Source organism: Colletotrichum destructivum, chromosome 4, assembly GCF_034447905.1.
Source record: "Colletotrichum destructivum chromosome 4, complete sequence".
NCBI classification, from domain to species: Eukaryota; Fungi; Ascomycota; class Sordariomycetes; order Glomerellales; family Glomerellaceae; genus Colletotrichum; species Colletotrichum destructivum.
The window spans coordinates 574744-601129 of record NC_085899.1 but is presented as its reverse complement, the minus strand read 5'-3'; the positions used below and the strand labels follow the sequence as shown (position 1 = coordinate 601129).

At 49.7% G+C, this 26386-nt stretch overlaps 5 protein-coding genes across 5 annotated transcripts; 4 read left to right on the top strand and 1 right to left on the bottom strand.

Moving 5' to 3' along the window:
• The first annotated feature begins 995 nt into the window (after positions 1-995).
• CDEST_06080 (Putative glucose-methanol-choline oxidoreductase, glucose Oxidase, domain 2) lies at positions 996-3261 on the top strand. Its single transcript, XM_062922239.1, has 2 exons — positions 996-1633; positions 1684-3261. Exons 1-2 carry the CDS (start codon positions 1288-1290, stop codon positions 3111-3113), a joined length of 1776 nt encoding a protein of 591 aa, XP_062778290.1. The 5' UTR covers positions 996-1287; the 3' UTR covers positions 3114-3261.
• A 685-nt stretch (positions 3262-3946) lies between these two features.
• On the top strand, positions 3947-5729 carry CDEST_06079 (Putative fungal transcription factor; the record flags this gene model as incomplete). The annotated part of the gene is made up of 4 exons (XM_062922238.1): positions 3947-4066; positions 4310-4723; positions 4762-5084; positions 5144-5729. The coding sequence occupies 4 exons, from the start codon at positions 3947-3949 to the stop codon at positions 5727-5729; spliced, it is 1443 nt and encodes a 480-aa protein (XP_062778289.1).
• Positions 5730-6609: 880 nt separating this feature from the next.
• CDEST_06078 (Putative PLAC8 motif-containing protein) lies at positions 6610-7428 on the top strand (the record flags this gene model as incomplete). The annotated part of the gene is made up of 3 exons (XM_062922237.1): positions 6610-6784; positions 6838-6952; positions 7026-7428. 3 exons carry the CDS (start codon positions 6610-6612, stop codon positions 7240-7242), a joined length of 507 nt encoding a protein of 168 aa, XP_062778288.1. The 3' UTR covers positions 7243-7428.
• Positions 7429-8354: 926 nt separating this feature from the next.
• CDEST_06077 (uncharacterized protein) lies at positions 8355-9719 on the top strand (the record flags this gene model as incomplete). Its single annotated transcript, XM_062922236.1, has 1 exon — positions 8355-9719. One exon carries the CDS (start codon positions 8355-8357, stop codon positions 9717-9719), a length of 1365 nt encoding a protein of 454 aa, XP_062778287.1.
• A 14263-nt stretch (positions 9720-23982) lies between these two features.
• CDEST_06076 (Putative cytochrome P450) lies at positions 23983-25622 on the bottom strand (the record flags this gene model as incomplete). Its single annotated transcript, XM_062922235.1, has 6 exons — positions 23983-24171; positions 24227-24364; positions 24418-25032; positions 25082-25339; positions 25399-25490; positions 25559-25622. 6 exons carry the CDS (start codon positions 25620-25622, stop codon positions 23983-23985), a joined length of 1356 nt encoding a protein of 451 aa, XP_062778286.1.
• Between the last annotated feature and the right edge of the window lie 764 nt (positions 25623-26386).

Here is a 26386-nt window from a genome sequence, read left to right as displayed (position 1 = left end):
CGTACCATGCAAAGCAAACGTTGTGCCGAGCAGCCAGAGACTCAAAATAGTCACAAGCGCGCGCTCTTCCTACAAGGGGGTTTAGTCATCTCTTGCTTGGTGGGCCAGCCATGCTTATTGCTTGTTATCTAAGCCAGAGGCCCCAGTTCCAATCCACATCATTGAAAGTTTTTGGGACACGACGGGCCGACTCGAGCATGACAACACATGGGGCTCTGATTCCCTTAATTCCCCTACGTGCTTAGGAAGCGTTTCTCGAGACCCGTCTTTTTGTTGTTTCATTCATCAACTTGCGCCCACTCTTTGTTGTGTATGTCCGTAAATCCGAGCACCAAGAAGAGGCGGTTTGAACGTGGCCATCAACGTCAGGTCCACCACTGCATGATCCTTGGAATAAACACCACTTGGCGCGTAGGCTTGGCACATGAGCTTAAACCGAAGCATCAATACCCAGCCAGCCGGCCAAATAGCATGGGAAAGGCGGCATGCCGTTGCGAGAGGTTGGTTGCATCGGCTCTTTGGCATGACGTAGGCCCGGACACTTTGTGCCTTGTTACTAAAGATCCCTGACATCAAACGACTCAGTACGTGCAGCCCAATCCTTGATTCAGGAATAGCCACCCGCTCTCTAGCATCTTCTTTCCGCGCCGGCCTCGACCTTTTCACCGGCCACGTTGACGGGCACTCGAGAAGGACACCCCTTGCAGGGGTTCCGCTGATCTACGCAGACATTTTCTTACGAGCTCTAGATCCCTGGATCATTGAATTCCAATAATTGATAAGCATACGTTTTTCCCTGCCAACTACCGGTGGATCGGTCCGATCAAGCTCGGCGATACCCAATGAGATTCTTCACCGCGCAGCCCCGGTATATTCGGCATCGACAGCGACGCCGCACCCCCACTTCACCGAGCCTTGAGTAAGGGGGGGGGGGGGGGCGGTCGCTCGTCTAGATTGCGCTGAAGAAAGAGCAGTCACATATACCCAACAGAATGCTCCAGTCGATGCTCCGCGACGGTCTCCCCGTGTAATCCGGTTCATCGGGATGGGACCTGGATGGGTCGATGTGGGTGACGTGATGAGGGAAACTTGGAAAGGCTCAGGTCAAGTCGAAACGTTGAGAAATTTTCTATGCCCGGTTGTGGACATGTTAGATAAAAAGGCATCAACACCTCCTGGTTTACCGGAAGTGTTGTTGCTCAGTCTCCCCAAGCGTCCCACGTTCTTTTGCCTCAAGCCAACTCTCGCTCACTGACAGGGCAATATAACCACCGCACACGATTCATCATGAGAGGCCTCCTCACGACCTCCGCCCTCCTTTCGGGGGCAGCGGCAGCGGCAGTCCGCTTCACCAACTCCACCAACAGCCCCGACTACGTGATCGTGGGAGGCGGTACCAGCGGTCTCGCCCTCGCCAACCGCCTGTCCGAGAATCCCGCCGTCTCGGTTCTGATCATCGAAGCTGGCGGCTCCGTTTTCGACAACGTCAACGTCACCAACCCCAACGGATACGGTCTCGCCTTCGGCACCGAAATCGACTTCGCCTTCCAGACGACGAACCAGACGTATGGCGGTGGCTCGGTCCAGACCATGCGGGCCGCCAAGGCGTTGGGAGGAACCAGCACCATCAACGGTTCGTTCATACGGAAGACAGACAAGTGAGCCCAAGCTGACAGCAATCAGGACTGGCCTACACCCGTGCCGAGGCTTCTCAGATCGACGCCTGGGAGCAGCTTGGAAACGAGGGCTGGAACTGGGACGCTCTTTTCCCGTACTACCTCAAGAGCGAGCATTTCCAGACCCCCGAGCCCGCCCGCCAGGTCGCCGGCCACCTCGAGTACCAGGCCGAGCTCCATGGCGAGGACGGCCCCCTCCTGACGGGATGGACCTACGGCCAGACCAACGGAACCGTCCCCACGGTCCTGAACTCCACCTTCCAGAACCTCGGCCTGCCCTGGAACGAGGACGTCAACGGCGGAAACATGGTCGGCTTCTCCGTCTTCCCCCGGACCGTCGACCAGGAGCGCGCCGTCCGCGAGGACGCCGCCCGCGCCTACTACTACCCCTACCAGAACCGGACCAACCTCGGCGTCCTCTTGAACACCCGTGCCCAGAAGCTCACTTGGAAGGACAACGCCACCGTCCCCACCGCCGACGGCGTCGAGGTCATCTCCGCCAACGGTTCCAGCAGCGTCGTCAAGGCCCGCAAGGAGGTCATCCTCTCGGCCGGCGCCCTCGTCTCCCCCTTGCTCCTCGAGCTCTCCGGCGTCGGCCGCCCCTCCGTCCTCCGGCAGCACGGCATCCAGACCGTCGTCGACCTCCCCACCGTGGGCGAGAACCTCCAGGACCAGATGAACAACGGTCTCTCGTTCGACATGAAGAACTTCACCGTCGACGGTGCCCTCACCACCGTCGCCTACCCCTCCGTCGCTCACATCTTTGACGACGACGACGTCGAGGCCGTCGCCGCCCAGATCAAGGACGCCCTCCCCGCCTACGCCGCCACCGTCGCCTCCGCCAACGGCAACGTCACCCGCGCCGCCGACCTGCTCGAGTTCTTCGAGATGCAGTGGTCCCTCATCTTCGAGTCCCGCATCCCCGTCGCCGAGGTCCTCGTCAACGCCGCCGAGGGCACCTGGAGCAGCGAGTACTGGGGTCTCCTACCCTTCGCCCGCGGCAGCGTCCACATCGGCGAGGCGTCCACCTCCAACGCCGTCATCAACCCCAACTACTTCCTTCTCGACTGGGACCTGCTCGAGCAGGTCCAGATCGCCAAGTTCATCCGCAAGCTGTACGGCACGGCCCCGTTCTCCGCCCTCGCCGGGACCGAGACCCGTCCCGGCGCGGACGTCGTCTCCGAGGACGCCGATGTCGAGGGCTGGGAGGGCTACATCAAGGGCAACTACCGCTCCAACTTCCACCCCGTCGGCACCGCCGCGATGATGTCCCGCGAGAAGGGCGGCGTCGTCGACGCCAACCTGAAGGTCTACGGCACCTCCAACGTCCGCGTGGTCGATGCCTCGGTCCTGCCGTTCCAGGTCTGCGGACACCTTGTCAGCACCCTGTACGCTGTCGCCGAGAGAGCGGCCGACCTGATTGTGAAGAGCGCCTGAGAGGCGGCGACTTGTCTATCGAGTCAGGTAATCTGGGGATAAGGATTTGTACTTGTCATGCACTTATGCCCCGCCCTTGTATTTCTGTATATAGAGTATGATTGCTGCCATCAGCTACCTTTGTTCAATTTTTACACACCTGAATCATGATTTCTCGTTAGCTCCGATCTCTTAGTTTTGTTGCATCCTGATCCTGGCTTGTCTTGAACCCTATCTGAAGTCAGCCCGTCTTACGTGTATGCTTTTCTCGAGATGGCTTCAATCGACTCTAGGGAAACTCAAGGGAATCCCAAGAGGGTCACCAAATATCCAGCTGCAGAGATATGCAGCACATTTCGGCATTGGTCAGTGACTTGCTCAAGCCTCTCACACATGATGCTCCATGGATTTCAGATGCCAACGCCAGGGATGATGCATATTGTCCAAGGACAAAGTCTTGTTGATCACTCGCAGAATTATACTTCCATCATACCATAGCGGCATGGATCTTGGAGAGGCCATAGCCTTTCTGGCACAGACCTCTACCTTGTAGCAAGCGCGTCCCATCAATAATACTCAAAGTCTGAAGCAAGACTAACTGCCCGAACGAGCTGCGGGAGTCGCCGGACGGTAGGGCAGGTTGTTGCAGGGATCGCGCGATGACTACCGAAAGCGGTTAGCCCGGTCCGACCTGTCGGTGGCTGCGGGCAGTTAAGCTTTGCTCTACCAGCTCGGTCCGCATCCTGCCCCTATTCCCAGTGAGTAGTTGCGAGCGACGCGTCAACGAGATGCTGATTACTGATTCTTACAAGACTACAATAACAGTGCCGAGGAAACTTCCAATCTTGACCGTAATGTGGACGGAATTCGGCAATCGTCTCGGGCATCTACCACCGTCGCAACGATCTCACTTCGAGGATAATCACCCCTTTCCTCACCCAGTCCAGTCTCGTCATTATGCCGAGATCATCACCGTGTGGGCAACAAAAAGCCCCAAGTATCGGGCCTTTGGATAAGCGTCTCCGGCTACGTCGGTGTGAGCAGTGCCGTATACGTCGGACCAAGGCAGGTCGCAGCCACACTTACAACCCCTCCCTCCCCGTTTGGGCTTCGAGCCGGCGTGCTGATACGAATTTGATCAATAGTGTGAAGGTGGTCGACCATGCGTTGCCTGTAAACACCGGCTGACGGTATGCCGGAGTCAAGCTTATCGGAAGGTAACCGAGCCCGGAACCATCACTCAAGACGGGCCGACCTCCGCCGTCATCGATGCACCAGAGGGACCATTCATATCCACAACAGCTACTCCAGGAAGTCTAGCTCTGGTCCAGCAGTTCGTTGGGGACACTCCTACACCAATTACCGATCTGTTTTCGGCCCCCGAACTCCTCCGTTGGTCCGAAGAAGACAGTGGTATCCGAACAGTCCTCTCCTGTATCGGCAATGTGTATGCCACCAGAGGCTTGCAGCTAGCTACCGTCCAGAAGAGCGACGTACTGCTCATGGAGGTAGAGCAGCGCGAGATCTATGATAACATTCAGAAGCGTCTTCAACAACCCAGTCCGCACCTGGACAAGTCCCTGCTGCACCTTGCCGTCTTCTTCTGTCTGCTGCAGGCATGTACCGGAACAGTCCGAGAGTTGATCTTTCCTGGCTAACCTCGACACAGATGATGAGCAGTCGGGGATCCAAGGCCATCCTAAGGGCCTTGGAAGTGCTCGACCAGGTGGCTCACCTTGTTGTGCAACCTCGCGGGGCCCGCGGGTTCTCGACACGGGTTGACAAGTCCGTGCTGCTGCTCTTCCGGGTCCTTGAAGGGTTGGGATGCCTCATGCGCGACTCCAGAAGCGTCTTTACAGAAGCCCAATGGCACAAGACGGTGGTAGACTTCAAGAAGCTGAAGAGCGAGGTCACGCCAGTCGACGCGCACGTGGCGTTGCTGTTCGAATGCCACTGTACGTTTCTTGCTGCCTTCACAGACATCAACGCGCAGTAAGGCTTGTTCCCCCTAGACAGTGTTCGCCTCCTAAATTGCTCACTCCACCGATTAGGTCTAATACGTGGCTCAACCGGGAAAGTGAGTACGGGGCCGTGCCAGGATCCAGAAACGACGCTGAGCCATCGTACGCAAATCATCTTGCTGTCGGACAGAAAATTATACAACAGGCGTCGGAACTGCTCGAGTCTCTTCAGGAGCTTGAAGATGACGTGAAGGATATCAAGAGTAGCTACGACACCTCCTACGACATGTTCATGTCTACCAGTCTCAACTTCAAGATATCCGCGCTTCGGTTGTTTGCCCACCCCCTGTGGCAAAATGCCTCGGTTTCCAAGCAGGCCCTCCACGAATCGGACATACTGGAATATGCCCACTCCAATTTGGAACACATCGAGAAAAGAATGCCGCATGCGGGCGTCGAGGCCTTCATTTACATCGACCAGCTTTTGGTCATTGGCCTGGAGATGCGGCACTCTCTCGACAGACTCCGTGTCATATCGCTGTTGGACACGATCAAGAGCAGGGGGTTCGGTCTTGCCGAAGTCTATATCGAAGATTTGCAGCTGGCCTGGAAAGCCGTTCCCTCGTCCCGTTCGTCGACTGCGTCAGGACTGAATGCGGGACCCAGTCCTCAATAGCAAGGAAGCGATTGCTGGGAGAGCTAAGGATTGTCGATGATTTCCAAAGTTTAACATGATAACTGCGTGTATCGTTATTTCCGCTAGGTCTGTTTTGATTTATAGAGCGTAATGAGATATGATCTGCTTGCACAGTGACTTCTTCCAATGATCATGTGAGTTGTAGATCTAGACATATTTATTGAACCGTTAAGATCATCGCCGTGTGATCCCTCTGCTTCAAATAATGACTAACAATAGCTCATGCTTACACTTGATCTTAGACAGGATATCATCTCTGGTCTGTTCCCTTCACTATACCCACAAGTCGAGCACTTGGCTGAGGTTGGCTTCACCCAGCAATGTTGCAATTATCTACCCACCAACAGCATGTCACTAGCCTCTACTCAAGCTGTTGCTCGTGACGAAGTGCACGGTTGTTTTTGTATCTGTGTGAGACGTTCAGGGATCGCACGATTCAGTCTCAATTGGGACGAGGACTCCACTCACGTTGCGAGCCAGAGGAGCTAAAGGTAACAAAGGCCCGTGTTAGCCAAGACTTCCATAGAAAAAGACTCGGGAGAGATAGCCGGCCGGTCAATATCACGCCGCCTTGGCTTCTGACATAAGCATTCTTGGCACCCGTACAGAGTTTCCGTACTTCTCTCGGGATTCAAGGACACTGACCCTGACATCATCGGGCCGCGCGGACATGGTTTGTTGACATTGGTTGTCACTTTCTATGCTCTCGGCCCCCGTGCCCTCGACATCCAATCTCCCAGGAACTGCCATCAAGTTTGTGACACAAAACAAAGTTCAAGCCACACTGAGCCTTAACTTTCAAAGTGGGTTATAAGACGCCCCCCTTTCCTGAATCGACCACGCATTGCCCCTCGCATCAATGTCTCCATCGTCTCTTCAACAAAACGGGGCCGCCCAAGGAGCCCAAACCCAAACCACTCTCAATGCAGATGGCGAAGGCCAGGACACCCACAGAGATAGGTGGCATCATGGTTTATGTGGATGTTGCGCCTCGTGCGAATTATGCCTTCTAGGCACCTTTTTACCTTGTCTTCGTATGTCTCCCTTCAATCGGATTCGAAGTTTCGGATCTAACGGTCATCCAAAGTGTTTGGACAAACGTCCCATCGTATCGAGGACCCGTCCATGGAAGGATACAGTCACGTAAACAGCGACTGTATAGTTATGATGGGCGTGACCTATCTTACTGGGTTTGGCTGGATGTAAGTCAATTTTCATTGTAGTGTTGCGAGACGGTGACGATGAACTTGGCTGATGATTTCGACGCAAACGCAGGATCGTCATGCGCAAGCGTTTCCAGATCCGCCAGCGCTACGGCATCAAGGGAAGCGACGCAAGAGACTGCTGTGCCTCTTACTGGTGCTTCTCTTCAGCACTTGTCCAGCATGAAAGAGAAGTGCTTGCTCGTCAGAAAACGAGTTCAGTCGTCCAAGGTTACCAAAGGCAACCTGCGATGGAAATGAAGCCTACACATGCTAACCCCACTACGTGATACACGGATTGCCTGGCCCCGCGGATCATGAATCAGTCAACCTCTGAAGCTTGACTGAAGATGGAGAAGGCGACGGGGAGGCCGGTCCCTCGGATATGAAACCACTCGTTGAAAGGCTTCCTCGTAGCTTGTTTTTTCTCGTTGTGCCATCATTGTAAGAAAGCGAATAACGTCTATACCCTACTTGAATGCCATTGGTTTTAACAATTGTCGTGAGAGGTATAGCATTCAACAACCCCTCCGTACAAGTCGCGCAGCGAATATGTGTGCACTTTTGCGCCATAATCACAGCAATGTATCTCTTGCCTGGCCATCTCGTCTAAAAATTGGCAGCCGAACAGTGTGGATAGGTAGAAACTGGGAATTGCGCGATTAACACTTGTTGACTCTATCAACGCGTGACCTCGCAGCACACAAAACACGACAACCTCCTATACGATCAAACTACATTGATGCTCGGACTCCTGCAGGGACGGGCCCCGTAACGGTGAGCAATCTAAGTCGAGTCAACACGAAGGGGATCTTTTGTCGCGAAACTTTCGACGGGCCGCAGGATCTCCAAAAGCTGTCGATCAGAATTTGAGAGTGTCCTCTGATGCACAGTTCCTGAATGCCGTGACGGGAACAAATTTCAATTGCTCTTATCTCTGTCGATTCCGTGGCTGAGGTCTTGTTCGGTGCTGCCGGAATGGCGGTGGTGATGCCTCAAGTCAGCAACCTTGCCCGGCCCCATACTTGTGTCAGGGAGTGGGTGGTCTCGGCAATTGCAGAACAAACCTTAGGACTGCCACGTCTATATGGAAAACGTGTTGGCGATGTCGATCAGCCACCAAACAATTAAGAATAGGGGGGATCTACACGGCGGGGCATCTTGTCTGCTCGAGTCAAAGCAATCTATTCCTATGATCAAGATAGAGATTGTAATAAAGTCATCTAATGACGTTTCGAGAGATGTCGATGATGGGGAAAAGGTGTTATATCACCAGGCAGTCCAACTTGAAAACAGAAAGGCGACAGCAATCAAGCTTCGAGACAAAGCTTCTTCATCCTTGAACCTTTCCACTCTTCTGTCACCACGTTTCTCTTTGGGCCGCTGGCGAAATTCACTCGCCATGACGGTTCGAACACTTCTGTTGATGGGGCTGATGTGCACTGCAGCCATTGCCTCATCCAAATCGTTAGTCGCCGTCCGTGAGATTGACTGTTCTCCGTCATCGTCAACGGGCCTCAAGGCAGAGTGCTGGGCCCAGCTCAACGTGTCGAGCTACATCACAAACTGGCTGGCAGAGAACGGCACTAGAGCCGACTGCGACAACCTGGGATTCGCGCAGTGTTTCCTCGCGTTCAACGGCTATGGCGGTCGAACCTGCGACACTTTCAGCCGAGACACATGTGAAGGATTCGAGACGATGGGCTCCGAGGCCACGTACTCCTCGCCACAGCAGTTCTACACGCTCTGGAACATCTACGCCATCTACCAGTTCTTCAACCAGTATTCCGAGGCCCTCTGGAACGGACACTCGCTCGCTTCGGACACTATAGACGACATCGTCGCGACCGTCTCCCCATCAACCGACCCGCAGGTTCCCAGCACTCTTTTGTGGACATCCATCTCCGGTGGCTTCTGGCTTGCTGCAGCGGCTGGTGTCAACCCCGTTCTGGGTCTCATTGCCACCGGAATGGCTGTCACCACGGGAATGAGCTCTTTCTTCATGCCCCAGAAAGCTGGCTCGTCCAACGCCCGCTTCGTCACCCTGGGCCAGGTCGGCAGCAACCTCGCCCAGCTCGTGATCGAGTACCAGGACAGCCTTCAGGACTCCTTGAAGGAGCTCCAAAGAAACAGCACTCTTTTCATAGCCGCGGCCGAGCCCGGTGGTTTCAGCCAACGTGCCGTGACTAGCCTCAACTTTGAAGCCACGACGCTGTACCACGACCTGCAGCTGTACATCCTCTCGTTGGCGCTCAAGGCGAACGGCATCGTCTCCGCGCGCTCAACGGGGGTGAACGCACTGGACTACGCCCCCAAGACCAATGGCGCCATCTCCTGCCCCGGACTCGGCCCTGCCGGCAACTGCTACCAATTCTGGGTTGACCCAGACACGGGCAACTCGTACGCGCTACACAACCCCAAGGAGTACAAGAACACCTACGTCGACGTCCTGAACAAGATCCACGACAAGGGCTGGGCAAACCTGAGCGAGATCTTCAAGGTGGAGGACTGCACCGGCAAGGATCCCAGCTTCGACGGGAAGACCAGGGTGACGTGTCTTGCCTCGCACGGTTACTGCGAGTACAACTATGCGGACCAGGACACGGTCACCAAGTCGAGGACGGCCAACAAGCAGTTCACCAACTGCGATAACGATAAGGCATGGGGGACTCTTTGCGACTGGATGAACGGTGGTCTTGTTCTACCAGAGTCTTATCTGGGGCCGCTCCTGACTCTAGGAGAGTTGGCATGGTGCAGGGAGCATTAGGAAAGAGAGGGGAGGGAAGATTATTCGGTGAATTGAGCAAGCATGTCAGTAACAACAGAATTAATTGTTCACAACTTTGTTTCGGTAATTCAGACCGTAGCCCAGGATGGCACTCGCGGGAAGAGTTCGCAAAAGCCTCCACGTGCTCCTTCCAAGATGCCCATTGGTCGCACGCCATATCTGACGCGCAAATAAGGCAACCGATTTACGACTCCAGGATCTTGTGGTGATCTTGAGTTCTGCATGACAACAGTTGGGGAGGGTCGATCGTCGTGGTGGAGTGGGGATCTCTGCATGGATATGGCGGCCGGACTCGCCGACCCCGAGATAAGGACCATTGGCTCATGAACCTCTCGGATTCTGTCGATTGTTTGACTGACTACGATTCAGGATGGGACCTTTCAAGGGCTGTGGAGTTCTGCTAGATGGCGATTGTTCTTCAGTTCAGGTCGTCTCGAGACACGACAAACTCACCTTGAATCGTTTGTCGCTATTTCAAAAGACATCAAGTCTCTTGAAGACCATGTAGGATTGGTTGCAGTTCAACCAATAACTTCGATCAAGAAAGATGTCCACTGATCGAAATAGACTCAGGGGCGTTGATGTCACTCCATCTCCAAGGCTTGGAGCAACCTCTCTCTTGATTGACGTAATCATGGCCCTCGCTGATGGTCTCATGTTCCAAGGTCTAGGAAGTTCAGCTTTGACTATTTGACGCACTGTGCAAGAGTTCATCGCCGACATGGATTATCCTGTATGTAAACTCATCGCATTGATGTGCGGTTCATTTGTCCTTGGCTCTCAAGGACCAAATTGCACTTGGGACTGGGAGGACTCTTGGGTGAATGATGAATCCCGAGTTGTATATTAGTACTAATAGCTCACACTATTTGTAGTATTGGAAACGACAACCTCATGCCCAGTTTTGAAGATTTACATAATCTCTGTCCGTGAACAACAACCCCCCCAATGCCTTTGTTTTGCCAATGCCCTGCTAATGGATAATTACAAACAGTTGATAAAGACCATGAGACCTAGTATCGCGGTGCTCAAAATGAACAATAAATGAGAATGCTAATTGTCTCGTAGAAATTCAAATCTGTTATCCCGTACTCCGGGGCATACGGGCGCAAAAGGCGGGCCCGCCGACTTATGCATGAACTGTATCCCTGCTGACGGGCGCACCAAACGCCGACTCTGAATGGCCTCAATTTGCTTTTCTAGACCACTGCCACAAAGAGCACTTTAACCTTGCCCCTTTCTTTCATTGGCCATCAGTATTTTAAATAGAGTATCGCTGCATTACTCTGCCTAAAGGCTGCACTGTGATCATGGTACCAATTGACCTATCATAACAACAGCTTGACAACTCTTCCAGATGTTTTACCTACCAGGCCAACGACTTTTGTAGTCTTAGTAGAGATCAGGTTTCTGAGAACTGACTGCTCTAGCATTACAAAGAAGATATGTAGGAGTAAAGAACCACAAGAGTGTGTCAGTGTAGAATGAAGAAGTAGGGCGAAGAAAGCGTACTCATACCCATCCTGAAGCTGGCGACGTGTCGGACCAAGGTTCGGACCGGGTCGGGGTTCTCCTGCGTCATGAAAGGTTAAGTTAGAAAAATAAATAATAGCTTCAAGAACAACAGACAGTCCATGTGTGATTTTTTTCGCGCAACATTGTTATTTTCGTCCATTGGCTTCGTAGAACTGAGCTTATCATAGTGTACATTAAGTTGTTTTATAACATCCAGGAACCCCTAATGGAGATCTTGACGATGACTATATATCAGTCTGCTTTGAGTAGCCTCAATGGGAGCGTGATGTCGAAGTCGTCTTTCCCTGGCATCGGCGAAGAAGCATCTTGTATTTATAACGCAACTGGGTTTACTCTCCATGCATATTCGAGTTGAACCCGAGATGTCGATTTGAAGCCAGTCATTGAATACCCCTATTATTTCCAAGTCTGCAGTAGTGTAGAGGCGTGCTACAAACTTTTGCGGAGAATCTATGAAACTTGATTTTGTTGTAGGGGGTTTCAATGGCAGCCTGTTTGGATGATATTGTTCGTGCGCGACCATGCTTGACCTGGTTTGGACTTGCGGTCGGCCGTGCGTTGAACCCAAGATACATCTCTACAACCACGGGTCTACACCAAAACAGGCTATTCACGGTATAAGTCCCGTATTTATGAACAGAAACCTGATACGAACCCCGTATAATCACTGCCGAAAGTGTACTTTGGGCGACGAACTGGCTTCTTCTCGGAGCGTCTTCCAGTATACTTCGGTTCAGTTTCCCCGCCCCGTCGGCTACAGATACACACACCATACAGCTGACAAGTGACTCTTGAGACAGCCTCAGCATCACCTATCCTCTCGTCCTGCCATCCTAACACGCCTATTGAAGTGTCAAAAAAGAAAATCGGCACAGGGATATTTTTACGTCGACGATGACTCCACCGCCAACCCGACTCTTACAGCATACAGCATCAGAGAAGAGGATAGAAAAGCACATGTGATTGTTCCATATACCCAAGTCAATTTCGGTGGAGTCAAGAAAGCAAGCATCAGCGTAGGTCCAGGAAGCATAAAGTTTGAATGACACAGTCGCCGTAAAGTTGTTGCTCTCGGGTAGCATCATAGCTCGTACTGGACATTTCGCAAAATCTTCCGGGTACAAAATCAACACTACCTGAAAATTTCCAGACATTGGGCCGGAGAAAGCTTGGAACTGCTCCCGGTCGGTTAGAGAGTGAAGTCTTCATGGAGAACATTCTCAACGAAACCTTCAATCTGTCAGCATCATTCATTGCTTTGCTGAGTCTCAAGTGAGAGGATTCCTCGGCCTCGAATCTCGATACGTTGGCCACCTGGTGGCAGCACACTACGTTACTCAGGTGAGTTTTCTTCACCTAGTTGCTCACCCAAGCATGGCTGCTTTTAATTAGAGTGAGCGATGCCTTTAGGGTGAGCAGGGTGAGCAAGGTGAGCGGAGGGTGAGAAGATGGGGGGACAAATCATTGGTTGCGTGTAAGCGCCGATTTTCAACACCAACTGCTGACTGGATCCGAGAACCAGTTGACGAGTATTCAAGGAAAACAGAAAACAGGAACAACAGGTAGTAGTGCATAAAAACCTAAAAGCCCATCGCCCCCAATCCCTTCGAATTTTTTTCATTCAAACCTCTAAGCTTCATCTCATACGTCTAATACGAAGCCGCGTCAACGCACAACGCCACTCCAATCCTTCAGCATGCGGGTAAATCCCGAAAAGCTTATCGCTACTGCGAGAGCTAATGGGTACAAGAGGGGCGCGCATGAAGAGCAAGATAGCAAAGTCAACTTGGAGAAATATGTGCCAAATACGATAGCAATGCATGGAACGGTTTTAGATCGCTATGTTATGTAAGGTTTTCTTCTTTGTGAAAATCTTAGGCCTATCAATTGACGTTTGCAGCTGGCACTGGGATAAGCTTTGTGAGGAAGCGAACGAGTCCAATACGAGACCGCCTGACTTCAAGGCTACTCACACACTTGTATTAACGTCAAGCACCCACATTTGGCCCCCCCAAAAATGCCTCACCACCACCACCAGCCTCCTGTTTTCTCCAACTTCATCACATCACAACATTTACAGTTCTCAACCAAATAGCTTCATCTTTTCTATATACCCTTTTCTAGTCCTTATAGGCTAATACACTAAGTATAAGGTTAACTAAGCCTTAGATGCTGTTGCTAATAGCTAGTCTATTTATAAGGCATCCTCTAAATAGGAGATCTTAAGATTAATACTTTATCATTAACTTTAAGGCACCTAAGCAAAGGCAGCTGCATTTTCTAACCTTTAGAGGCTTTCCCCTAATTAGGAGGCTAAGCTAGCTAAATAGTTGTAAATCCAGCATGCCCTTAGGCTTGCTCTAACCTATTAGCAGGTAAAGGTATTTGCAAAAAGGATCCTTTATACTATAGGGGATATAGATCCTCTAGGAAAGCAATAGATCTAAGGCTTTAAAAGAAGAAACCTATTAATTAAGGTTTAAAGAAGTTGCCTTATAGACTCTAGATGTATTAATAAAGCATCTACTAAGGTTATTAGGGACTAGTTTAAACTCCTTATTATACTAAAGATTAAGGGCATTAAACTAGCTAATAAATATAATATAAATAAGACTAGTATCCTTAAGGGCTAGGGATCTAATAGGCTAGTGCTAGGGATAGCTAAGATAAAGTCTGTCTGCAAGAAACAGCCTAAATTAAGAGCATAAGTATCTATTATTAAGTGCATCTCTACTATAGGCTATACCTTAAATCCCCTTATTATATATAAGGGTAAGATAGTCTAGCAGCAGTAGTTTCCTTTAGATCTTAGCCCTTATAAAGGATAGTAGTTTACTATAATAGAAAATAGATAGACTACAGATAATACTGCAGTTAAATAGCTGCAGAAGGTCTTTATCCTTTAGACTATCTCTTAGACTGCCTCCTAAGGTAAGAAGGCTAGACTGCTAGTTATTAATAGCTATAGGAGTTATATAATAATAGAATTTATGTAGATATATTATATTAATAACGTCTATCTCTTATTCCTACTACTACATACCTCTTATATCCTTTAGCTACTTAACTAGTTAGTCTTTAGCCTTATAAAGGCAGCCTATAAGAAGAAGCTTAAATACTTTAGTTAGTAAAATAATTCTACTATTATAAGCAAAAGGAACTTTATAGGCTGTTATTAGAAGGCTTATTTAGTAGGCTTAATAATAGATAATATTAAAAGTAGTTAAAAATATACTAGCCTATAGCCTATCTCTATAGCTAAGCCCCTTATAAGCCCTTTAATGCTCCTATTAACACTAGGTGTTGGAATAACATGATCACATGACCGTACGACACCTACGACTCAGGAACAAAGTGCACAGACTGGATCGTGCAGCACTCACTCATACACAGGGGAATCATCACTTGGCTCGGCCCGAATGACTCAAGGCCGGACGAGACAGTATATCTGTCTCGTACGACCCCAATCCTGTAGTTAGAAAGGACAGTCACAGATATCCAATCTTTGGTTCACCCTACATTTTCAGTACCTGCGTGCACGTACAAAGTCCATTCAACACTGATCAGTGATTGCTTGGGCAATCACATGGGATTGCTTTGTGCGATCACAGATTAGCAAGAGTGAAGAGACAAGAATTAACGTACTGGACGTCGTACGTTAATAAGTCTTAATCCTACCTACTGTCGCCTTCCAGCAAGAACCGGGTAGATAGGTGCAAGACATCTTGTGCTAATTCCTTATTCCTACCTACTGTCGCCTTCCAGCAAGAACCGGGTACTAGGAATAAGACGACTACTGCTACAGTATCGTACGAGAAGAATCTCTGTTGTCGCCTTCCAGTAAGAACCGGACAGAGACTCCTATCGTACAATATTTGAAGTACGTAGTGTGCGCTAAAGCACTAAACATAATAACAACAATCTGATACCGTACGATCCGACACGGTTACCACCATGGCTGCATCAGAAGAACCAGAGACCAGCCAACAAGGTCAAATTCAAGAAGAAGAGTCTTACCAGCCTACGTACAAAGAAATGAGTGCCAAAAGCAAAATCCCACTTATTGTCTGGAAGAAATCAACAAAACCAAAATATTGGGGCAACCCAATTGACATCACTAAGGAATTAAACCAGGAGGAGTTAACAACGTACGTTGGATATGTAATTATGCAGATCCTTCACATCAACCTTGATAAGGATCTGCTGAAGACAACGTTGTACAAAGAGTTTCACCATTAGACATCAACGCAATGGAACATTGTCAGCCGGCCATACCGACAAGAGCTTGTACGAATTCTAAAGCAGAAAGGATTCCGTATTAACCCTGTGCGAAGCTTGACGAAACAAATCACAGACTTAGTCCAAGCCATCATGCAAGAATTCGATGCCCAAGATGAACAACTTACTCCTCGTACGACATCAACTCCAGGACGGATTACTACAACTACAGATACACCTGTTCGAAACCCTGAACCAATTGTTCCACGGACTGCAGCTGAACCGGCAATAGACTCAATTGAACACTCGTACGACGTACAGACAAGTCAGGAATCAGTCGTACGAGACAACCAACCAGCTGTACGAAACCTGCCACCAGGAACACGATTCACCCAGGAGGTCGATAGTTTTCCGCAATTCCAGGGTCGTACGACACCTCTCTATCAAGGAGACAGTATCTATGACCTTCCACCGAAACGTATAGTCCAGAACGGACCATGCGAGCCAAGTACAGTATCCATATTCCAAAAGGGATGGCGGAAAGACAGAAACTACACTGGCAAGCCGTACGACATCTTGTACGACAAAGCCAAGGTTTTCATCAGCTTCTGTCGACGACTCCACATCACAGAGGATCAATACCATGCTGTATTTCCAGATATCCTTGAAGATCGTGCGGAAGAATTCTACTTGCATCATATTGGCCCAACCAGGAGGTGGGATGAGATGTACGACATGCTGGATAAGCATTTCAACACCAACATCAACCACAGCCTCTATTGGGCTGACTGGACCACTATGTCCTTTGCACGAGTTAGACGGGAGAATCCTGACAAGACCCTTATGGAGGTGCTTGAAACTCTTCTTGACAAGATACCTCTCATCCAACGAGCACTTGGATCAGGATTCCAGGGTGAAGTTATGCTTCGTACGCAAGTTACTCAAGCATGCCGAGGAGTGCCTGAACTTGAGACTGCTCTCAGCAATCTCAAGGCAGACCACACGTGCGAAGAATTCTTCTCTAACCTCAGGGCATCCCTCCAGGTTGCCCTAGATCGAAAGACACCTTCGCACGACATCCACTTTGTAGATAGGAGGTACACCTCCAACTACAAGGGACGTTTTAAGCAGCCGTACGACAGAGGTCCTCCCAGACAACCATTCGACAGGGGGAAGAACCAACGTTTTGAAAGGCAAGGACCTATTCGTACAGGCAACAAGAGATGTTTTGTCTGCAAGAAGGAAGGCTGTTGGTCTACTAATCACACGGATGACGAACGCAAGCGTGCGAAAGACCAATACCTTCAGGCATGTACCATCCTTCATCAGGAGCCTTACAACGACTTTGCTGCCTACCTCTTAGATGTTGAAGGAGAGAACCCTGTTGAGGACTCGTACGATGAGGACCAAGACATTAATTCAGGGGACGATGAGGCATCCGCCTTCCTCATGTCCTCAGCATTCTTCCATCGTACGACAGGAGAAGACATCTTCTCAGCTCCAAAGACATCAGAAGCAAGCCAATTCCTACTGCACGACCCTTACAGTGCAGTGTACCAAGGAGAACTATGGGACACAGGTGCTGCCAAATTCTCCACGGTTGGGAAACCTCAAGTATTAGCGTACTTGAGAGAATACCCTCGTACGAAGATATCCTGGGAGCCAGGATCAGCTCACGTACGATTCGGCGCCAGTACCTCAGTTGCATCTATTGGAACCATGAACATGGAGAACCCTCTCGGGAGTGTTACATACCACATCCTAGATGCACCTACACCTTTCCTATTTTCCTTGTACGACGCCGACAGACTTGGAGCCTACTTCAACAACGTAGACAACGTTATCGTACGAAAGAACGGACCACCTATTCCAGTTATTCGAAAATGGGGTCATCCATTCTTCAACGTCAATCGTACAGAGGCTAGTATGTTCTTTACTGAAGAACAGCTCCGACGCCTTCACAGACGATTTGGACACCCTCGTACGGACCGTCTGCACCAACTCCTGAAGAATGCAGGGCATGATGATGTAGACTCTGCCATTCTAGAAAAGATCCAGAGGTTCTGCCATCACTGCCAGTCGCACGATCCTGCACCAAGAAGATTCAAGTTCTCCCTGAAAGACGAAAGCCACTTCAATTACGAGATAGTTGTGGACGTCGTACGGCTAGGGGAGAAGAATGCCCTACATGTTATTGATACAGAAACTGGGTTCCAAGGTGCTACATTCTTGAAATCTCTATCTGCACGAGACACTTGGAATGCCCTTTGCAAATGCTGGATCAGTACGTACGTTGGTCCACCAGACCACATCGTACATGACCCTGGCACAAACTTTGCTTCTGCAGAATTCCGAAGTCAGGCTGAGATCATGGGGATTACGTGCGATGAAATGCCAGTAGAGGCCCATTGGGCAGTTGGCAAGATTGAGAGGGCTCATGCACCCCTTAGACGTACGTACGACATCCTCCATCAGGAGATTAGCTACAACACAGATGAGGAAACAATCCTCCAGATGGCTGTCAAGGCTCTGAACGACACTGCTGGCCCAAACGGCATCGTACCAACGCTTCTTGTGTTCGGGACATACCCAAGGATCAACAAGGATTCACCACCCTCACCAGACGTCGTACGAAGAGCAGAAGCCATCCAGAAGGCAATGAAGATGCTTCAAGGCATTCGTGCAGAAGTCGAGATCAATCGTGCGATCAACACCAGGAACGGTCCTAACCTCCAGAAAGTCCTTTCACTTCCAATCCAAAGTGAAGTCCTAGTATGGAGAGAGAACAAGGGCTGGACTGGACCGTACGAGATCCAAGGCATAGACGGATACACAGTAACAGTCAAGATGGTCAATGGCCCTACTCAGTTTCGTGCGACGCATGTTAAGCCCTACTATTGTGAGGAACCCTCACAAGGAGAGGCTGACCCAGACGTCGTACGACCAACTCCTCAACAACAACCAAGGAAGAGAGGAAGACCAAAGAAAGGCCAGAGACATGCTGTACGAAAGTCAACACGTGTGCATGTGGTATACCTGTCTCAAAAGGAAAAGGACCATTATGACCTTGCTGTTAAACTTCGACTTGACAACGTTATTACAGCCCCAGGAGCGCCGTACGAAGAGTCTGATGGGATTGAGATTGATTCCTTGATCAACCAGGGAGTATTCATCTTCATCCTGTACGATCCAGACAAGCATAGCAACATCCGTATCTACAGCACACGTATGGTACGAGAGATAAAGAATATGTCTGCTAAGCCGTACGAGAAGTCAAGACTTGTGATTCAGGGATATGGGGACTGGGAGAAGGAGGAACTCCTAACCCAAGCACCTACAATCCAGAGGATGAGCCAGCGGCTGCTTCTTGCTATTGCAATGACTCTCGTACGATACTTTGGATGTCATGGAGAAATACGGGACATCACTCAAGCCTACACTCAGGCAATCGACGAGTTGACCCGTACGATCATTGCAAGACTGCCAAAGGAACTAGAAGGCAGATATCCTAAAGGGACACTTCTCCAGGTTATAAAGCCATTGTACGGACTTGCAGAGTCTGGGCTTTACTGGTACAAGACATACTCAGAACACCACAAGGTAGATCTAGGCATGAAGGAGTCTACGTACGATCCTTGCCTTCTCTACACTACTGAGGGACCTGAAACCTTTGGGATCACAGCAATGCAAACAGACGACACCCTGAGTTTTGCAACTCCTCAGTTTTCCCAGAGGGAGGAGCAAGAATTGTTGAACAAGGGGCTTCGTGCGAAACCAAAGACTATACTTCAGCAAGGAAAAGGAGTTGACTTTAATGGAGGACGAATTCGATTGTACGACAACTCCATTACCTTCACCCAGAAGGGACAAGTCAACCAACTCCAGCTTGTTGACGCCAACGCGCACGATGCTCAACAGCAATACATCTCACAGAGAGCAAGAGGAGCATACCTTGCCTCTATTTGCCAACCAGAAGCCTCGTACGACCTGTCTATTGCAGCCCAGGTGAAACAACCCGGAGCAAAAGACATTGAAGCATTAAACGTACGACTTAAGTGGCAAATCGACAACCCGGATCGAGGTCTCACTTTCATTCCACTTGATCTGTCACGTACGATGATGTATATCTTTACAGATGGATCATTTGCAAACAATGCTGACTTATCTTCACAACTGGGATTTGTGATTGTACTTGCAGAGGAAACTGCTCGTACGACCACCGACTTTGAAATCCAAGGGAACATTGTACACTGGAGCTCGACTAAATGCAAAAGGGTCACTAGAAGCGTCCTTGCAAGCGAACTGTATGGGATGACTACTGGTTTTGACAGTGGTATCTCCCTGAGCACGACGCTGAACCAGATCCTTCGTACGCTCCAGGCCCCACGGGTTCCAGTTGTGGTTTGTTCAGACTCACGATCTCTGTACGAGTGCCTCGTACGACTAGGCACCACAGATGAGAAGAGACTTATGATTGACATCATGAGCCTACGTGAGTCGTACGAAAAGAAAGAGATCTCAGAGGTGAGATGGATCAACGGCAAAGACAACCCTGCAGATGCCCTTACCAAGAAAACGCCAAATTCAGCACTGCAGCAATTAGTCACAAGCAACACTCTGCGGATTCGAGTTGAGGCGTACGTTGAAAGATTGGGAGAGAAGAGCAATTGACAATTACCACGTACGAGCCCACCCTCGTACGTCAACTACTTGATTATTTGCCTTCCGATCCAATACCACGCCAGACACTACCACCATAATTGCCATTGTTGCAATCATGAATCCCGAATTTATTGCTTCGTACGACTACCCAGCCTTCCACCCATAAGACGTACGACAACCAACCAGGGATGTAAGGAGACAAGATTACTCCTTCTCGATCAACTGAGGATTGTGCGAAGATCCCAGGAAGGATCCAGAAGTACCAACGTTCTTGCCCAGACGCTTGCCAGGAGTGCGCTGGTTGCGGCCCTTACGTACGGAAGGGGGCTTGTAGTTGGAAGGAGCAGGTCCATCATCATCAGACGAATCGTTGTTGTCGCTGGAGACATCACCAACACCCTTGTGCTGGCAGCGGGCTCCATGAGACTGGAACACGCACTCAGCGCAGGATCCATCTCTGTACGAATCGAGACGAACGCACTGACGGAAGCGCGGATTGGCGATGGTCGCACACTTGTTGACACACGCACGAACGGCGTGGCCACGGCTCTGAATGAGCATCGCACGGAAATAGTCCTCACGGCGGACGATCGAGGCAACCATCTGCATGACAGTCTTGTCGGCAGACATACGAATCTGAATGTCGTGCGAAGGCAAGGCGATGACACGAACTTCCTCGTCCTATGCGTACGATTAGCAAGATCACCAACACCTGTCAAGGGTACGTACGTTGACAGCAAGCGACATCAGGAAGCGGCGATTGTTGTCATTGCCAGTAGGGAGATGGAGCCACTGAACTCCTCCATCATTGGTGACGCGTACGTTGCCAATGGAGGTGTTGTGGTTCTGAACGGGAACCGAGAGAGACATGGTGAACTGGCGACTAGGCTTTGTAATGGTGTCAGGAAGCCTCTGACGCACGAAAAGGTTAGTAGAGGAAGAGAGGGAACAGATAAGAGGACGTACAAATTATTTCTTATATCTGAAGAGATTCAGAAGCTTCGTACGTTGGTTCGTTCGTTTTGTTCGTTCGAATTTCGTTTCGTACGGTGAAGAGATTTTGGTGCAGGTTGTGAAGGGGAAAAGAGAAGAAGAGAAAAACAGAAGGAAGAAAAGGGCAACAGGCCGCCTCACCAGGCAGGGCAGGCAGGCAAGGTGAAGTCGGAAGGTGAATACAACAAATCCACGTGATCTATCTGCTCAACCAGACAGGAAGGAAACGACCGTACGAAAAGGGAAGGAAGGACTGCTGGCGTTATTGACGATTCTTATTGTTGGATCCATCGTACAACAATCAGTGGCCCAACCCACTGAATCCGTACATGAGGTTATTGATGGAACAATCAGTGTAACCTGATTGGCTACGTCAAAGGGATCGTACGGTCAGGTCACAAAACAAAAGTTGTGAGTGTTGGAATAACATGATCACATGACCGTACGACACCTACGACTCAGGAACAAAGTGCACAGACTGGATCGTGCAGCACTCACTCATACACAGGGGAATCATCACTTGGCTCGGCCCGAATGACTCAAGGCCGGACGAGACAGTATATCTGTCTCGTACGACCCCAATCCTGTAGTTAGAAAGGACAGTCACAGATATCCAATCTTTGGTTCACCCTACATTTTCAGTACCTGCGTGCACGTACAAAGTCCATTCAACACTAGGGCTATTAGATTAAGCTTGCAAAGGGCAGTCTAGAAGTAAAGAAGCTAAAGGATAAGCATCTGCATTATCTATAGTAGTATAGTTAATGCTAAAGAAGATAAAGGATCTAGCTAGCTAACTAAAGCTATTTATAAAGCTAGATAATAATACCTCTACTTAACGCCTTCTATTTATAAAGGTAAAAAAAGGCTTTAGTAAGCAGGCATATAAGCTAGCTACTGCCTAGCATAAGCTAGAGCTTCTGCAGGCAAAGGTTATAAGCACTGCAGTTAGGAAAAGAAAGGCAGTCTAGCTAGATCTAAACACTAAGTTTGCTAACATTAAGGACATCTAGAAGGCTTAAGTTAAGGCTAGCAAAAAAGAGGATATTACAGATAGATCTAGTAAGTCTAATATACCTAGTAAAGCTAAAAGCTGTATTGTAGTAGCATCTAGGCCTAGTCAGTAATTAATTAAACATACTAATGTTGGTAGGAATGCCCTCGTTTTTAGGGGGGCCAAATGTGGGGGGGGGCCAAATGTGGGTGCTTGACGTTACGACGAAATGCGCCTGCACCAAGTATGACCGAAACCAAGGACTTCTTCCGCTTCTATGTCGGCACAAGTAAAGGACGCATCACCAAGAACGGAAACCCATCAGCAGAAAGCATGGTTACCAGAGCGGAGGATTTTTTCCGTGCATTTACCTCCAAAACAGGTACCAAGACGGATAAGAAACAGAACAGCGAGATTTACCATGTAGGGATTTTACCTGGTTTTTTAATATTTTTCAACTAATTTTTACTAATGGATAAGGCATGTTCTTATGAAAGAAGGACTCCTTGAGAATATCAAGAAGCCGAAGCACAATTTCGGCCCAGTAGTTCTTGACCGTGTAATCCATGCCATTTGGAATAGTCTCAATGTTCCCCACGAAAGAGCGAGAATACAATATCACCTTCTCCTCATGCTATATGCAATCACAGGGGCGTCTGCGGCGGCGATTCGACTTATAATATCGACTTCTTTCTCGCCCGAGTCGGCTGTACCCACCTTGACGGCAACATATCTGGATAGCTGCTCGTCCCGGGCGAGCCATATGGTCGAGTATGTGCCATAGCCAAGCTTTTGAACCACACGATACCGCTGGCGGAGACAATCGCCTATTATGATTGGGTGATAGCCACCAGGCCGATATAAGTCGAGTCTCTCGACATCGTCAATATGCTCGTAAAGAATGCGTGCCGTTGACATGTTTGAGCAGAAGAGAGTCGAATGTCGGAAAAGACTTGTGTTTATGTGGCGCTGATGCGGCGGCCGATGGAAATGGAGCAGCTTCAACAAGCCGCAAGCCCGAAGCCCGAACATAGCCGCTTGGATTACTAATATCGACGCTCGCTGCCTGGACGGATAGAGCGTCCGCTTGATACTTATGATGCTTCCTGAGGTCGCGTAATGGACACCGTTGTAGAGAAGAGCATTCTGATTCTAGATCATCATCATGTTAAGGTAGGTTTTGACACACAAATCAAAAGTCCTAAGGGCACCAACGCGCTCTCGGCGTAATGCTTTCTTCCGTCACCAAAGATAACATTTAATTACATCCACAAAAGTCTTGAAACACTTAAATTAACCGATTTGGAGTCATTTGGCTGTTGAATTACTCACTGAGTCGTCAATAACAAGGTTTAAAATTTTGACTTGTCGGTGATGTTGGTCAGGTTGACCCAGGGTCGCGATTCGCGCCGACCGGAACATTGTCATGGCTTCGCGAATGTGTTTTTGGGGCTACTTGTCATCAGGATCGACACAGCGGAAACTAATTCCGAGCGGCTAGGTCAAGTTTACTAAAACTTCTTATAGTCGTATAGCCTGAAGTACATTTTCCTAAGGAAAGCTGTTGAAATATGTGTGGAGCTTGTGATAGCCATGGAGGAGTGAGGCTGTGAGGACTGGAGTAGGTTTTGGGCATTTTGAGTTGTTAGGAACTGCAGAATTATGTGTCGATTAGCTCCGCGCCAACAATCTCAAGTCAGCAAATATGCCCAATAAAAGCTTAAGGTGATGGCTTTGAACATCTTCCCCGTGATCCACTTGTACGATTGCACTGCACACTCTCCAAATGCCCGTCGTAACACCCTCAATCCCCAATCTAGCGAGAGTCGGCCGCGGAGCTCAGCATGATCCCCTCTTCTTCACTCTGACGAAAAAGTCTCGAGGCTTCACAAACCAGTAATTGGTGCAGCGCCAGTCATCCTCCTTCTCTAGTATGACGTCAAAGTTCTGCACGACTCTGGGAATGGCTTTGAACACCTCCAGCAAGCTGATGTTCTTGCCGATGCAGGTGCGCGAGCCCTGGCCAAACTTGAGACTTTTATCAGCTTCGTGTTCAACCATGGTCCTTTGCGGATATACTTACAGCGAAGAAGTACGATTCCATGGCGCTCTTTTGCTCCTTGCTTGAGTCGATCCATCGTTCCGGTCGGAACTCATCCGCATCGTGTCCGAAGACCTCCTTATTGTGGTGAGCTATCCATGCGTTAATGCCAACAACATTCTGCAGTAGCATTAGTATCATCAACTACCAAGAAAGAAGATTAAGTCACTTACCCCTGCAGGAAAGAAGATTCCTGCCAGCTGTCTACCGCCCTCGGGGACCACACGCGGCATAGTGAGCCCCGTGGCAGGGTGTAGTCTAAGACTCTCCTTGACCACAGCCTGGAGGTACGGCAATGCCTGAGATTCTCTGAAAGTGATTGGGCTCGAGATTGATCCCTCCGCCTCGGCCTCGTCCAGCTCCTTCCGCAATTTCTGCAACGTGCTTGGGTTTCTGCAGAGGTAGTACATGATGGCGCTGAGCGAGATGGCCGTAGTATCTGATCCAGCCGCGATGTTAGTATTGCCGGTAGTCACAATAAGCGCATCATCGATGGATTCAAGTCGCTCTCTCTGGGCCTGGACGAGCTTGGAAATGAAATCTTGAGGTCCCTCCTTGGGCTTCTCCTCCGCACGGCTGGCTGCCACATGCTCGGTTGCGAACTTGGCTAAGAATGCATTTCCCTTTGGCTCTTTGCCTGAGCCGATGTACTTGAGCATCGTGAATAAGTAGGAGGACAGCCACGGGTAGACACCGACTAGAGTGCTAAACGTCAGGGTTTCTTCAAGCGCCTTCATGACTCCTCGAACATCGTCGCCGGCGTCGAAACATCCGAATCGCTTGGAGAACTGCGGTTGATCAGTAAAACTCGGTTTTATTTTGACAAGTTCGTCTCACTGTAATCTTGCCAATGACATCGAGGGCATAGCATTGGAACCAATGTCCAAGATCAATTACGCGACCCTCGGCGGAAAATTCGGAAAATCGTTGGGCAAAGATTTCGGTGCACTCATCAACATATGGTTCGTACGAGACCATGTTGGACATTGAGTAAACATTGGCAACTTGTCGGCGCATACTGGCGTGGACTTTCGGGTTCAACTCGTTGAAGAGGTTGTTCTGGGCGGGGATGCCCCATGGGATGTACCAATCATTCTGAAGAAGCAATCAATTAGCCTGTTTGAAGCTTGATCTCGGATACTAGTTGAGGCCACCTTGGCGAAATGGCTGCCATGGCCGTAGATAGTTTTGGCTGCGTCAACACTGTCGATGCTGTATTGACCAGGGGCTACCCGGACAACAGGACCTGTTGTATAAATGTAGCAATCAGCAATCGGTTCGTCCATGATAATCAATGAGTAGCTGCCTAGATACCATATTTTTTGTGTAGCTCGCTGCTGGTCTTCTCGTAGTCGGCGCGGCAGTATTGACGGAACATCCAAAGTCGCGTAAATCTGGCTAGGAAAGGCCCCGGAATATATCTCAGAGGATCTCGAACAGCGAAAAAGATTCGATACAGAAATACTGCTAATATTGCGAAAGGGATCACCGACCACCATGGCGGCAGTGGTTCCCCTCCAAGGCATGGAGTGGTAGAATCATGATGCAAGTTGTGGTTTGGAAGTAAATGCGAGATTGCAAGAACTGCCACCCCAACGACGACGGCTGGCAGAAGTCATTATATCTGCTATTCAAATCTTGACATCATAGTGCCCGGGAAGATTTATTCGATAATCTGGGGAGAAATCGTGGGGCAGATCTCGGCGTCGGCACTTGCACATTTCCCTAACTCCCCGCCGACACCCCGATGGGGAACAGTACGCGTCCAGCATGGTTTCCCCACCCCCACAACATGTCCCGAAAGCTGGATCAACATGATTCATTGACAAACAGGTTGAAGATCCTCGTGGCTTTGATTGGCTTGATGGAGCTATACCCTGCCAATTCACTGGTTGCCATGCATGAAACAAGATGCGGCGGCTCCCACCATGGGAAGCAACGGCATGGTTGAACTCGGAGTCCGCCTGATTTTGGCCGGCCGTCAATGAGAATCGAGTATCGCGAAGCTGACCTCCACTGCACCGGAATGAAAGACGCGGATCGCCCGGGATGACGGGAACTAAGTGGGTCATCTTTCTGACTCGAGCTTCGCCCAGTTCTAATGTCTGCCGTCGGAGACTGTTTATCCTTTTTACACCTCCA